At 42.5% G+C, this 15,767-nt stretch overlaps 1 protein-coding gene across 1 annotated transcript; it reads left to right on the forward strand.

The window, feature by feature from the left end:
• Nucleotides 1-373: 373 nt before the first annotated feature.
• Nucleotides 374-8,513, forward strand: FRZB (frizzled related protein). Its single transcript, XM_029084643.1, has 6 exons — nt 374-455; nt 983-985; nt 3,986-4,051; nt 6,118-6,322; nt 6,565-6,628; nt 8,233-8,513. The coding sequence occupies exons 1-6, from the start codon at nt 374-376 to the stop codon at nt 8,341-8,343; spliced, it is 531 nt and encodes a 176-aa protein (XP_028940476.1). The 3' UTR covers nt 8,344-8,513.
• Nucleotides 8,514-15,767: the final 7,254 nt, after the last annotated feature.

Raw genomic sequence — 15,767 nt, forward strand, 5'->3', positions numbered from 1 at the left:
TTGGTTGGTTTGATTTCCTCAGTAACCAAAAAAACAAACCAAAAGTAATTTCTCCTTCATCATCTAATTAAATGCAAGCAGTACATGTACTTTTTTTGTAGATGCTCTAAGTTCATGGCATAAATTTCCATCCTTGTCCTAAACCTGCCAGTCTGTGCACCAGTAGAAATGAGATATTTAATCTGCTTCAGCATTTGACATGAGGTGCTGGAGTCAGGGGAAATTCAGATAAGAAATCTTTTAACAGGCTGGCCTGTAGGATATTAAAATCTGTTTATTAATTAAGTTATTAATTTTTACTATACTATATAGTAGAGAAAGAGAAAACATTGTAATGTGGGTGTATTGAAATAATCCAATATTAAAAATACTAATGTTTCTTTGCATATTTTATGAATCTGTGCCAGATTTCCCTATGGATTCTAATAATGGCAACTGTAGAGGTGCTGGCATCGGTAAGTACACTTTTCTAAAACTGTATAATAAGCTATAGTCTTTCAAATCCTTTTACTGTTTGATTAAGTGAGAGGGACACTGAGCAATGTTTAAATACTCTGTCTTGTCTGGGGATCCTGTAGACTGTGCTTCTGTATCCCGTGGGCAGGTGGGATCTGGGGCTGGTCAGCCTGTGGACCTCTCAGCAAACAACTCAATTAACTCTTTAGCTCATCTTCAGCTCTCATGCCTTCTGCTTTTCTCAGAGGAATATTTCCATCAAATCCAGAGGGCTGTGCTGATTTCTTTAAAACTTTTGCCTCAAACAGTGGGAATGTTCATTAAATGGGTTTTCACTGGGCAAAACCAGTGAAGATAATGGTTCATTCGGACCTTAAAGTTTGCAAATTAAATTTGGTGCTTTTTATAGATAATGGCAAAACTCCTGTTAACCTGAGGATGCTGAAGCTGAGACCTTCTGAATTTGGTTTTATTTTAACAGGTCCCCTGTTGCTTTTTATTTTTGTTTTGTTTTTGCTGGAACTAGTGGGTGAAGATGCACAGAAAAATTGCTGATGACAAGAAAGGGTAATATTTCTATCACTGCTTTTGGCTGTGCAAACACAGTTTCTGGTTCAATGTGCTACATCTGTTTCAACTGACACACACAGTTCAGCCACCTAAAAGGCTGTGTTTCATAACTGGTTTGTTTATACATTTGGCAAAGTAAATTTGGAATTTTGCCATTGGAAATAGAACTCTTTTTTTTTTTGCAGGTAGCAGCCTGATACCTTTTAAAAATCCTGCGATCGGCTCTATGGTTTCTGGAGCACATTGCATGTGCTGCTGTGAGTGGGCAGGACTCATGGTTTACCCCTGGTCAAGGCACCTTTTATTCCTTTATGCAGCCAGATTTTAGATGTATTTAAGATGGCAGTGATCCATGGGGAAAACCCTTTTCCCATGTAGTCCATTTGTTTTGGCATTTACAGGGAGCTTTCAAAGGTATAGATTTTGAGCTCTTGTTAGTCCTGTATTGACTTGTATTAAAAACCAGTATGGAATGGCAAAGTTAGCCGAGATCTTGGGTCAGAACTGGTGTGAGCCTCTGCCACCTGTCTCAGCGCTTGGGATATAACGATGTTGTGGCCCCAGAGTAGTTCTGGCAGCTTCAGAGGAGACTATCATGTAGGACTGGACTTACCCTGAGCACCAACAGATGCAGTACGTTTTTATAGCCACCTTTTGTGCGTGTTCACTCTCCCTGGGGAAAGCTCAACTTTGCCAGAAGGAACCATCAATCAAATATGTGTTCTCCAGTACATCTCATGATGTGCTTCCTTTGAAAGTCAGCATAGCAGAAGCTGGGAGAGAGGAGTTGGTTCCAGCTCTACAACTGACTTTATAACTGACCTTGGCAAGTGACTCTGTGTTAGTTTCTGTGTCTCTAAATAGTAGTTAGGAGTAATGCAGCATTTTGTAAAGTTCTTTGATACGTAAATTTGAAAAGCACTAGGGTGACTAGGAGGTATCCTTCATTAAGAACATGGGCAGGTCTATAATTTGCTTCTCGAACAGACTAATAAAAGATATTCCTCCAATTAATAAAATAAAATAATCAAATACCATCTTAAAACTGAGAGAAATGTGAGGTTGTGTATTCACGTTTTGTAAGTTAGACTATTTTATTCTACTTGTGCCATAGAGCGAGCAGGAGAACGTTAAAGTGTATAACTTGTTGGACTTGAATGCTGAGATGCCTGTATGAGTGTGGGTCATAGGAGCACATCTTTTATGGCCTTTTTCAAGGCAGCCTATAAAATGGGCCATAATTTGGCCTAAAGTGTGCATGAGGTCCCACAAGCAGAAGGGAAGCCAAAAATCACTTCCCTTCTCTGCCTTTATTAAAATAATAAACACAGTCTCATACAAAAGCTGAAGCCTGTAGGAGTCTATATATAGATTGCTGAGGATGTGTTTGAAATTCAAGGAAACAATATACTCTTCTTTTGCCTCTTCCCTGTATTTTTTTGTATTTTCAACTATAAAAATTCTGACAAACGAAAATAAATAATTATTTGAGAAGTTCATAACCATCTGATTCCACCTTGGTTTTTTAATATGGAGAAATCTTATGTAGCAAATCAGAGTTCTTTTTCAGACTTTTCATGTTGGATTTAACTAAGCCACTAGCTTATATGTGTTGGTATTTTAGAATGATGGTGTGTAGAAACAGGCTGCATTAAGTCTACTCCCACTTAGATGCCAAGTCAAATGTCCAAGTAGATGACCATGTGTACGTAGTACTGGGACTTGCTGTTTGAAGTGACTCCACCAAGCTCCATTCAGACACTCACTTGAAATAAGGAAATATTTGCATTAGAACAACCAGCTGTGAAATATGGGTGATGTTAATGAACGTGTGGATCTGGAGCTTCAGCATTAGCACACTCCGGGCACTAATGAAGATGTTTTTCCCTCTGTTGTTATTCCCAGCTATCTGGAAGCTGCAGCACTGGAAATGCTGCTCTGACAGTGCTCGTTTGTATTGTCTTTTGAAGGCCACCCTTACTGCCTTAAGGGCTAATCATTTCCCTATTTTAATTAAACCTGAGGTTCTGGGTCATAATAAAATTGTGTAAAATTTACACAAAAAATTGAGGAAGAGTCCAGAGCACAATCAAAGGTAACATCAAACACCTGCAGCAGTCAAGTGAAGCCCTTCAGTCTCTTAAACTCAAATCTCTCTTAAACCTCCTGCCAGATGGTGCTGGAGAGATGTGGTTGAGGTTTCATTTTGTCGGGACCATTCCAGAGCAGGGAGCCACATGTCACTTGGTCCCACCACCCTCCAGCACGCTTCATCTGTTGGCTGTAGCTCTTGGACATCTTCAGGTGTAAAGGCGCTCTGTTTACTTTATGGTGCAGCTCCAAAGATGAACTATACGTTGAGAATTAGCCACAAAAATCATATTCCTTATGGTGAATGCCTGCTGTCCAGAATATCCCAGTTTGCTAAACCGAGCTGAGATGTGTAGTCTCCAATCAAATGTTAAATCGTGCCCTGTTATAGTATTTTCTTTCTGTATCTGTGTTATGGTCTGTATGATTAAGGGTGCAGAAAGGAGAGCATTCTATAAGTGTAGTACAGAAGAGGGAACAACATTGTAATGATATGAATTGCAGCACCTGTGAGCACAGAAGAGACCAGGACTGAACTTTGAATTGGCTTAAAATGGAAGATTTTGTCACTTCAGGCTCCCAAGTCCTCGTGTCTTTGTTGTGTGAGGTTAGTTGGTCATAATGGTTTGACTTTTTAAATTTCAGCATGTCACATTTTCTCCTAGAAACCTTTGAGGTCTCGTGGACAGTTCCACAACATCTTCCAACAGAACAGACCAAAAAAAACTGTGGTTTTTAATATTTCACTTGCCTTTAATAAATAAGTCAATTCAGTGAAATTTTCATTAGGTGTGAGCTTGAGGTTTCAGGGAGATTGTCACTGAACATACACTCTTTTCTTTCTAAACAAAACTTTCTGTTTTTGTAGAGCGCTGCAAATGCAAGCCAATAAAAGCTACCCAGAAGACCTATCTACGCAACAATTACAACTACGGTAAGAACAGCTGCCTGGCCAGCTCCCAATGTTTTTAAGGCTACAGTATGGGGAAAATTTTCATTAAAAAAATCCTGTGGTCCTAATTACTGGTGGTTAATCCAAGGGTACTTATTACAGAAGGAAGATGTGGCCTGAAACAGTTCCAAATTAGAAGGATGGAGGGAATTAGCTTAATATGTTAGTAAAAGAGTGTCTTTGTTGACACTGAGTGTTATTTCAGTGTCAGTGGAGGCATTTGGGGTTCATGCACTTCTTCAGTGTGGAAAGTGATGTGACAAAAATGATGTGGGCTGCTATGCCTGAGCTGCCTCTGATTTCCAGCTCTGACATGCTCTGCTTTTTCAGGAAAGGATGTCTTTACTGTCATGCCTACAAACTCACCGTGGGATCTAACAGGGAATACTAGAGTTCTTTCCTTCTCGCCTATCCAAGCCAGCAATGAGCATCTTGCCAGCTGTGTTGTGCTGTCAGTAACACCTGTAAAAGTACATGATGTCCATATTATGTCTTCTCTTGTCCAGATTGTCCTGGTCTTCAGGCATATCACAGGTCCAGGCTGCTACTTTATTTCATACTGTTTTAAGCAAATCAGGCTGATGAAGCTGGTGAATATATATCACAGGAACTGAACAGTTGGGCCCATCCTTTTTCCCGTTAGCCACATTAATAGCCTCAGGCTCAGTGAACTTAAAGACTTCATTCAAATGGTAGTGATTGCATAATTTTTGTTAAGGTTATGCATTTATACAACTATTGCCAGATAAGCTCCTTTTAAAAATAGATCCTATTAAAAGCTAAAAAATTATAATTGCATTAAATCAAACATCCCTGTTAGTTTTTAGGTGACTATTCGATTTTATGTGGTTTTGGTGGATTTATTTGGAAAATAACTATGGAGTGACTGTTCTCCAGAGGGTACCTGCACATGGCAGAGAATCGCTGAGCATGCTACTGCCCATCTTTTCAAGCTTTTGAAGTTAAAGAGGTTTCAGAATGCATTTGAAATAACTCCAAACTAAAGCAATATTTTGTTTTGAAATCTTGAAAGGTTTTAAGGCAGTGGTAAATTGTGGGTATTTTGTACTTAGGGTAAATTGTGTATATTCAATGCCCAAGTTATTAATTGTTGGCAGCTGTATTTAATATGGCTATAATACATGCTGGTTGATGGTCTCCATGGGCAATGCATATGAAGAGAGGAGATGTGTAAGTCTGTGGTTTTCTTTCTTGCATATTACCCTTTCACATAGGTTAGAAGAAATTGGGAATCCGAGGAATCTGCTCTTTGTAATTGGAAAGGGACTCTTGTTTGCAAGCTGTGAAAGATGTGGCATTTTCTAGAGCGTGACCTCTGGATTGGCTTTGCATTTGCATGTGGTATCAGTTCACTGGTCACCGTGAGAGCAAGGGAAAGCATTGCCTTTGAAAGGCAACTTTTCCTCCTCTGCAACTTCAGGCAAAAGAAAGGGTGAGGGAGGAAACAATTAGATGGGTCATCAGGTCAAGATCAGGAGCATTTGGAGTTCATAAAATGCAGAGCAGATTGGTGCTGGGTCACTGGAGAGAGAATGAAAAAGGTAAGGGCCTGTCATCCGGCAGAAGTAGCGATACAAGAAGTTTTAATGCACATTCATGTTTTGTGAAAGGTTGAGAGTGACTAATTAAGTTTGGCCATCTGTACTGCAAATAGGCAAAGAGGGAGCAGTTACAGCTCGAGGGAGAAGGAGTGCATATAAGGAATGAATTGAATATATTTAAAATGGAAAGGGTGAAGAAGAAGGAATGCTAAAGTTAAAGCCCAACTTAAACAGGACATAAATCCAACTGGTACACAGCTCTTCCTCGTAACCATACTACTATGAGAGATACCGGGCTACCTGGACCCTCTTGGTGGAGGATGAAGTAATAAGTGAAGAGATGGGGGCAGGGGCATTGCTGGAGTTCAGCTAAGCTTTTGATAATGGACCGTGCAAAAGACTAATCCCAGAGGTCACCAAGAATGGCTTGGGGGTGACCTGCATTATCTGCTGCTGCTAACTATGCTCTTTGTGGCTTTTTTCCAGTCATTCGGGCTAAAGTGAAGGAGGTGAAGACTAAATGTCACGACGTCACTGCAGTAGTGGAAGTAAAGGAGATCCTGAAATCTTCCCTGGTGAACATCCCAAAGGACACTGTAAACCTTCACACAAACTCCGGCTGCCTGTGCCCTCCGCTCAGCACCAACGAAGAGTACATCATTATGGGCTACGAAGACGAGGAACGCTCCAGGTGGCTCTTGCTGCATTGTCCTTGCAGCGTATTTGTTGTTGTTTGTTCCCCTGCCCGTAAAGCTGAACTTCAGAACTTTCCTGGTGGAAAGGAAAACTTGGTGTGATTCTCTGTACATCTCCTTAATGGTATTTGGGGGGACAAGGCTTTCTGCAGGCACAGAGGTCTTAGTCTTGCATGTGTTGGGTTGTGTAGCTTGTGCATGCCTGGTGATGGAGTAACTGGTTGTCTCCGTTGTGTAGGCTACTCTTGGTGGAAGGCTCCATAGCTGAGAAATGGAAGGATCGTCTCGGTAAAAAAGTAAAGGTAAGAAAATATCTCACCAAAAGTCAAATATTGCAGATACCATGAAACATCTACCTGATCCTTTAAAAAAAAAGGGAAGAAAATCCACGTGTTGACCTCAGCTAATTCATATCAAGTATCAAAAATTAACTTGGTGTGTTATTTGCTGTATTACTCAGAAACGCGTGCTGGATAAACTAAAGGGATACACTCAGTTACCCCAAAGTACCTCACTGTAGCAGCAATCAAAACCTTCACTTCAAAAAAACAAACATTAGTAGTGGTTTAATTCCACAGGCAAACTGTGCATTCTGCAACACGTGTCTGCTTAATTGGGATTGTGATACTAATTAAAAAAAAAAAGGGGCTTTACAAATGTTTTCAAGACATAAGTCAGAATTATACTTTTCAGATTTAATATTCTTTAAATTCAGTTCTTTTACCTAATTGTGTGGATTAGTGACTACTTTAAATTTACCTTTCTGCCTTACATGAGGGAAGTACATGGAAGGAAGTCATGTCATAGCAAATTGGAAGCAATGAGCTCAAATGCAAGCAATATATGAAAATATATTCTAGTGTTTTCTAATGTAAATGTATTCTAATGTCTTCCAAGTTCTGGAAGGATTGCCTTTTTATGTGTTGATGCATCTTAAAGTATCAGTGATTTTGACATTGTTAGGAGTGTCATTTTACACAGAATATTCTTATTTTGACACAATTTCTCAGATGTTGACTTGATGTATGGTTGTGCCTGTGCAAACCAGTCTCCTCTTCCACTCAACACTTTCTTCAACACTCTTAAAGGTGACTGGCAGGAAAATACTGTCCTGATTACAAATGCAAGTTTTTCTGTGCACATTTGTCACATCCACAGAGATTACATGAGTGAAAAGATACAAGGATCTTATTCCAAGTTGTTGTTCGATTTGGCAGAACCTTATGAAATCTGGTGCCACAGAGTAAATACCACGTTACCGCTGTGGGCTGACTTCTGCTTAGTTCCAGTTCCTGAGTGGCAGTATCATTTGTTGGGGGTTTTTTGGGAACTGACTTAATTTCTCACTTACTTTCCTGTGGCCTGTGACCTGCTGCCTCTGCCTGGGGCTGCTGAGGACCACGGCACGTCACCACCCGCTTCTCATCACAATCTCCTTTTCCACAAGCGTCATCAGTTGTACCGACTATATTTATTACATCTCTTTGTACTGTGGTTGTCAGTACCTGGGAAAGTATAAATAAATAAATAATTTTTAAAATTTTATAAAACTTTATTTAAAAAAAACTTGATTGTTTTTTCATCCTGCCTTCCCTCAGAGACTGCACAGATGGCTTCATTTGCATTTTATTATTTAGAAGGTGAGATGCTTTTCTGTTGAAGCCATTATGCCTTGTGTCAGCTCCTTCATTCACAGAGGCTACAAGAAAGCCAGGAAATGTTTTGTCTGTTTACAGTGACTTTTACTGATAACCTCACATTCCACCATTTGAACCCAACACAGGGTAACATTGTGGATTATTTTTTTCTTTGCTGCCGTTTGTAAACACATGCAGTTGTTTTACAATAATACCTTACATCTTCTTCTGTAATCTCTTTTGTAATTTCTTTGCCTTTCGATACGCAGCGCTGGGATCAGAAACTCCGCCACCTTGGGAAGGCGAAGGGAGAGCCTGGACACAGCGACTCGGCTCCGAAGCCCGGCAAACCCAGCAGTGCCCGACAAGCACGCAGTTAGATGTGGGACACCGTACGTTGACATACAGAGGACTATCTACCAAGACTTCATGGTTGAAGCAGTGACGGAGAAATTGCACTATTGCACGTTATATTCTATTGTTTACTACAAAATAATGTTTTAGCTTATATTAGTTTTTATTCTCCCTCTTGTTTTCTACCTTTTTTTTTTTTCCAGATGTGTGCAAGCTCTGGAAGTATTTTTTTTTTTCCTGTTACTGAGAACTGTAGAAAACTGCCCTTATGAGACAGAGAAAGATAAGGACATGCTGAATTTACCATTTTATCTCCTGAATCTTCTTGGGGAGAAAATTCTGATGCAGGAATACGATCTGGCAAAGTCCATCGCTTTGAGTCATGATTGACACTGGCTTCCCCCTTTCACTTTTCTTGGTCACAGTTTGCTGAAGCTCATTGTGTTGGGGGGAGGTGATCTGATTTTAAGCACATAAATTTTTATTCTGAAGTATAATTCTGAAATATATAACAAAATGTTGTTACGACAGCTGTTTTAATCAGTACACCTTTGTTAAGTTTTCTTACTCGTAAATAAACCACTTGTGTAAGCCAAAGTTTAATTTAAAAGATTTCCTGTGACACACCTGTATGGTGTGCTGGCACACAGGGGACCTGGGTTTCCCAGTGCTCTGGACCTTGCAGGAAAGGTTGTATAGCTCTGTTACCACAGAATGTAATTTATAATATTACTACTTCTCTTATAATGGCAGTTTTTTCCCCTTTTCTTCCTTTTCTCTGCTGAGTTGTAGGAGTAGACTGACTTACCAGGCCTGCTTCTCAGTACAGGTCTGCACTTTATCCTTTTGATTTTGTGGTGTTAATTCTCAAATCTGTGCCTACATAAACAAATGTTCAATGCTCAGTAAAATATGTCCAATAAAAGAATTGTAGTTGTCAACACAGACCTTATCTGACTTTTGAACCAACGTCATATTTTTTTATATTACTGTTCGAAATATAAAAAGCAAAAAAACCTTCATTTTAGAGAATTCTTTGCAGATAATGGCAACATATTTGAAATTATCACTCTATTTTTCTTTCATGCTCAAAAGTAATTAAAATGGTGTAAATAAAAGAACACTCCTCTTTGCTGTAGTATACAGAGGGGAACCCACTGTTGCTTTGTCAGCTGTCAGTGTTGTCTTAAGTGCATCAGGGCTGCCTTTTGTTAAGAAAACAGTGGTGTGGTTGGGTATTTTGAAAATACAGTGATAGTAAGTAAACACAGACATATTTGGGAATATTTATAATAATGCTATTTTAGGATTTCATTTAATAGCCAGAGGTCTCAGGGCAGGTTTTCCATTGGGCTGGGTACCAAGCAAGTTGAAACACAGAACTGTTTTCTATAACAGTCAGAGGTGGTTTTTTTATTATTTTAAATGAAAATTAAGGGGTAATTTAGGGGAAGGGTTGGCTCTGAAGGCTAGCAGTGTAATATTAAAGCTCCAGCTAGTTCAGTGTTTGCTCAGGGTACTGCACAGGTGGGCTTAGAAGCTGTGTAAGGACTTTGAAAGAAGAAGCTGCAATAGAAGAGTAAGAATCATTGAAACAACAACAAAGCTACTCCCATTTGAAAACATCACTCTGGTGTGTTTTGGACATTGTAGTTTGGTGCTGCTGTTCACATCTACTCTATCACCTCGTTCCTGTGTTGTCCAGCCACGCTACCAGTGAGCAGGTCTCTGGTATGGCAAGGTGAACAGCATCACTGAAGCAACCAGTCCTATGAAGCCCTTTGTCAATCATATTTAATTATTGGGCTTTGGACTTTTAATTTTTTTTTTTTAAGAAATCAGTGAATAGCAGGCAGATAATGTGAGAAGGAAAATCTGCACAAAAAGCCGAGAAAACCAAACTTCTGAGTAACCTTGTTTACTACTGTCCTCCTGTCCCCATTCTTAGAGCTTTCTGAAGAAAGCAATTAAGTTTGTTGTTTTACATTTTGCTTAATCAGGTCTCAGTTGGAGACCCACCTAACCTCTCATGTAATTTACAATTAAGACTCTATGGTGTGAAAATACTTCTTTCTTGTCTTACCCAGGTTGTGCTGAGTTTTGCCACGTGCTTTCCCCTCACTATCACCCTGGTCCTACACTCAGAGCAGGTCAGTGTCTGCCCACAGGTAGTGCTTTACCCAGTTGAATTGTCTGTACTGGTTCTCCTTCCAATCCAGATACTCTTCCTTCATCCTTTAATTCCCCTAGCTAGGGCCAAAGGAAAAATAATAATCTCTGGGGACAGGGGAGGGGAAAAAAAGAAAAAAAAAAAGAAGAAATAGATCTACTTCATTAATTGATGAGAACCTGTTTCTGATCACATTCAAGTCCTTAATGATTTTTTTTTTTTTTTTTTTTTTTGTGAGGCTGAAACTCTTACCTGTTCTACATGTGATCAACAAGCTGATGACCAGAAAGTGAGGCAGCTGGTTTTGGTGTCATTAACTGCTGCAGTTTAGCATTTTTCCAGCAAGGAGAAGGAGGTTGAGGTGGCTTTCTCTGAAGGAGAGCAGAGATGCTAGCTATGGGTTTGCTCTCCTCAGTACCACACCAGCCAGGAGGATTGGTGACCTATCTCTCTTCGCTCGGCTAAGGCAGCCATTGAAGAGGTAAGGGGGAGCTTGTTGAGATGTGTTTGCCTCTGTGAGAGCAAGGTCTTGGCGGCAATCACCTGAGAGCACCCCGTGATGGCTAAGCAGTAGTGCTCATAGGTGAGGAGCACCTTGGTCTGGCCGGGGCTGTTAAATGAAGGGGTTTCCAATACAGTTGGCACAGCTAGAAATCCATGCACATTGGGCTCTTTCCTTTAGATCAGAGTTTAATATTAAGAATATCCCTACTGGAGGAGTATGATCTGGACAAACCTGCTTCTGCTCACTGCAGCGATAGTAGCATGTGAACTCGGCTGTCACCAGAGGTGAAGAGCAGCTGCTTATTTTGCATCCTGTGCTGTTCAGTGTGGTGTTAGTCAGCGACCCAGCAGCTGGTGCGGGGCTCAGTTCTCACCAGACTGCCTGGATTGGTCACTTGCTCCAGGAAAAAAAAGACCTTGGATGGCTGTAGAGCAGCACAGCTGCACCATGGGCTGCACCAAGCTCCCAGCACGGGCTTTAGTGGAGCATCCCTTTTAAACAGCATCCATGCGCTGGGGAGAAGGCTGGTTGTGCGTACAACACGCTTATTTTACAGGGTGATGCACATACCTACGCATGCACATGTGACCAAGTGTCATGGGATGTATAGAAGGATTGATTGAAACCATGCCTTTCCCACATCTGGGTTGTATTAGTCCAGAGAGAAAATATGCAGCTTAAAATCTCTGTGGATAATTAGCCTGACATGTTGCTTATCAGAAGGCACCCTTTCCTCGAGCAGCTCAGCAGATGAGAAAGCAGGAGGAATAAACAGCAAAGTTGCTTATTCACAAGCCATGTCTCTAGTTTCTGGCACGGGTTGACTCATGGTTTTAATAAATCTGCTCTGGGCACGTTAGCAATGGCAGGAAAATAACAGAGCTTAATTTCAGCCTATTATTATTATTTTTTATGTGCATAATTTCTTCTGTTAAAGTAAATAGTATGTCTATATGGTGAGACAAACTTTCACATTCATGCTAATGAGAGCAGCATAGTTGAGTTGAACAGGGTTGTGGGGAGAGCCAGTGCTGGTAGCAGTAGGCAGCTGGAGGGCCTCCTGCTTTCGGAAAGCTTTTGTTCAGAGAAAAATGCAAAATCACAATCCTTGGGGGGTGTGGTGTGTGGGGGTGGTGGCAAGTGAAAGGGGAAGATGTCAGCATTTTTAAAGGGAGGATAAAATGTCAGACTATAGGATAGGACTCAACTGGAATCAGTATTTTTTTTTTCTTTTTATAACATCCTAGTGTATCGAGCCTGAGAAAAGCATCAGTCAAGTGGGATGAAATATGCCCACTCTGAGTTACACCCTGGGCAATGCAGTGCCTGCTGGGAAGAGGAAGGCTGTGAGGGTCCCCAGCTTTAGGGGGGCTGCCAGTGCCATGGTTCCCCTGCACATTGCTGCTATTCTGTAAGATGCCAAAATCCATACCTTAAAGGCTTTGTATATTATAAATTAGGCAGGTAAGTCAACGAGATAGTAAGAATGAATGAAAAAATGAGCGTTATGCACTGAGGAAGTGATACAGCTGGGGATTCTTAAATCCAGCTGTGCAGGAGAGATTTACTGGCTGCTATTGTTTCCCTTCCCTCACATGAAATAACTCAAACCCCATACCAGCTGGTAACGTCCGCTCACAGTGCAGTTCTCAATAGTCTGCGGAGCATGTGGAGTCAGGACCCCTGGCTTGCCTCCCCACTCTCTGGCAGTGCTGCTGCAACTTAAAAAGATTTAAAAACCCAAAAAGTCCTTTGCTTCATCTATAGGACGGTACAACAGCTCCCTGTCCTGCAGGAGAGAGCTTAATACGTCATTCTGAGATCCCTGGAGGGGGATTTTCATTCCCTCCAGAACATGGTACAGGTTACTTGATTATTATTCGCTTTGGCCAGTGGTGTTGGAGCACGGGTAGGTGCAGGCTGCTGTTTTGCTGCACATGAGCCATGCCTAGCATGTTTCTTCCCAGTTCAGTGCTTTGCAAGCCTTCAGCAGTGAAGTAAATGAGGAGAGGAAGGAATCATAGAATCATAGAATGGTTTGGGTTGGAAGGGACCAAAGTGAAGCCATCCCCACAGTGCAGTTGCTGTTTCCTGAGGATAAATGACAGAGCCCGATGCATAAGATGCATTCCTGAAAGGTCACTGCATCACAGTATTAACAAGGATGACACCATGTTCAGCAACATGTTCAGAAAGCTGTTTGTAACTGCATCATCTGCAGCATCACTGACCAGGCACTGTTAGCACCGAGATCAGCAACACAGCTGCTTGGGCTTGACCCTCTTTGTCAAAATGTTTTTGTTCTCTGTATGTCGAAGGAAAAGAAGGAAAAAAAAGCAGCTTTGTTCCCTGTAGGGTTCTTGGGAGAGATGTATTTGCCCGCCCCTCTGACCTATCACCCTGAGGATTGCCACCCCCCCTTGCCTGAGCGCTGGGTTAATTAGTGCCTGGTTCTTCCCACGCTTCCTAACCTCTGGAGAGCATCAGCCTGTGCTCCAAACCTGGAGCTGCCTTGCACGAGGCTGCCCGGATGTGCAGCACACTTCCATTTCTCAGCTCGTGCTGGAGAAACATGTGTAGGTGCAGGATTAGCTAGGCCACGGTAGAAGCAGTCTGTTTTGATGGGCAGCTTCTCTACAGTTATGAAACAGGGCAGATGAGGATGTGGGAAATCCTGAGGCTGGATTATTCCCTCGGTAATTCCCTAAGAATGAGCCCACATTATGCAGTGAAACCCAAGGGAAAGACCCCACATCAGTGCTGACTGAGTCCGCTGTTGCCAGCCTAGGTTGGGTATGGAAAACTGGGTAACTGCTTCGATCACAGAGCAGCTCTACACGCCTACACAAGGCCCAAATAAACCTTGTCACACCAGACAGGTTATTAGCTTAGCTTAGAAGTAATCCCATGCTGGCAGATCCAGTGCTTTGGGCCAGCCAACTGCCGTCTCACCCGCTACAGGGCTCGAAAGTTTAATGAGTGATCATGAAGGGAGACAAGGAGTGTGATGGAAAAGGGGTGTAAGGATGAAGGCAGCAGGAAGCATTTTTGGCTCTGCTTTTCGGCACCTTTCCCATGCAACACACTGTGAGAAGGACGTGATATACCAGGTTCTCCATCCCTGGGGCCAGGTGGATGCCTGGGCAGCAGATGCCGTGTGCTCACGAACATAAATGAGCAGCCCCAAGCATCCCATCTCAAGGTGGGACCCTGCAGATAGTGAGGATTTCTAGTGGGTTAGGTTTAGCTTTCTGGCTGTAAAATGAGGATGATAATTTCTCATGGAAGATAAATTTGTTCATTCCTGGGAGCCCTTGTGGCAGTGAGAATGCCACTGAAATGCTGTGCAAGGGGTAGCTCTTCCACAGCTGCTGGAGGTGCTGGGTAGTTAAAAAAATTCAGGATCCCACAGATGAAATACCTGGTCAGTGTGTAAAGGCAGGATTATCCATCACAGGTCAATAGTGGGACTGAATGCATGTGTCATCACTAGCTCTGATATGAGGACTTCCTAAATGTTGAATGCTTGATGTAGCAAACCTGACCTTCCTGTAATAAAGATTTGTGTGCAGTTATCTAAAGTTTGAAATAGGTGACCTGAAGAGAGTTTGACTGCATAATCCTCTGGTCCAGTGGGAAGATTGAACCCCATATGAACCCGTTTCTGTCCCAGCTGGTGTGTCTGCTCAAGGCCCTCTCTTTGCACTGTTGAGACAGGGAAATCCGCACCACTATTTTTTTTTTTTTTCATTCTGGACTGAGTATCCATAACTGGACACCAGTCACCGGGTCTTACATCCATAGTTCCAGCTCGTTCCAGTTTTTCCTTCCGGGAGGTTGTTTGCCAGAGTGACCATTCCTCCCCATGGCACAGGATAACTAAGCTGCTCCATCCCACACTCCAGTCTCCCTCACCCCGGGACTCCACAGAGGGGCTCCTAGTCCCTCCACTCCCCCTTGCCTGTGTTGTTTTCCTGCTTCCCCGGCCCTCACGGAGCCTTTACCCCGGTGCCCTTGCTCTGACATCCGATCTGACGTTTCCTGAGGGCTTCCTTTCCGATACGGGCTTCCCTCCTGTTCGCTGCTGGATGCCAGTCTGGCTTTTCCCCTTGCAGCTCTCCCTTTCTGCTTTCTTGTGGCTTTCTGCCCTGCTCTCTCCTCCTGTTTCCTGGCTCCTTATCTCCTGTTCTTCCGCCCATTGTCCCCCATTCCTGCAGCTGGAGCCGAGCCTCCAGCCACTGGCTGATGGGTACCAGGGACGTTTGCTCCCTCCCATCATCAGCTTGTGTCCTGCTTCAAGGTGTTTAACACCCGGACCCGACTGGGGAATGAGGCTGAAATGCCCAAGAGCTCTTGGTACACTGTTGACCCTGTAGCAGCTGTCATGATTTAAGGTCAAATTTTCAACCGCCAGCCCCAAACTGCCAAGAAATGGAAGTGTTGGAGCTGCTGAGAGGTCTGGCTTCTCCTCGCCTGCGTGGGTGGATGAAGTGTTCTTCCCTAGCTTTGCCCCTGGAAATGACTGTATCTGAAACAAAACAAAACAGCCTCAGCCCCCAAACAGCTGGTATTTAATATTTTAGGCTGTGCAACTATTCATTTGCTAAATGTTTCGGCTCAGGGTTTGCAGCTTGGCAATGGAGAGCTGAGTGTTATTAGGAGAAGTATTGGGCAGCCTTAAATACCATGGTGTGAGAAGCCCCTTGGATGATATCTTGATACTGAGTAGCCCATTGCTCAGAGTGGCCGGTTGGTTTCTGCTCCAACACAAAGCA

The sequence above is a fragment of the Antrostomus carolinensis genome, unplaced genomic scaffold (assembly GCF_000700745.2).
Source record: "Antrostomus carolinensis isolate BGI_N321 unplaced genomic scaffold, ASM70074v2 scaffold40814, whole genome shotgun sequence".
Taxonomy (NCBI): domain Eukaryota; kingdom Metazoa; phylum Chordata; class Aves; order Caprimulgiformes; family Caprimulgidae; genus Antrostomus; species Antrostomus carolinensis.

What these genes read in the sequence shown, in the direction of transcription:
- FRZB (XM_029084643.1), top strand. Translation starts at nt 374, where the DNA reads ATGTTTCTTTGCATATTTTATGAATCTGTGCCAGATTTCCCTATGGAT. An exon ending in ACGCAACAATTACAACTACG is followed by an intron (nt 4,052 to 6,117) that starts GTAAGAACAGCT and finishes GCTTTTTTCCAG; the next exon opens with TCATTCGGGCTAAAGTGAAG. An exon ending in GTCTCGGTAAAAAAGTAAAG is followed by an intron (nt 6,629 to 8,232) that starts GTAAGAAAATAT and finishes TTCGATACGCAG; the next exon opens with CGCTGGGATCAGAAACTCCG.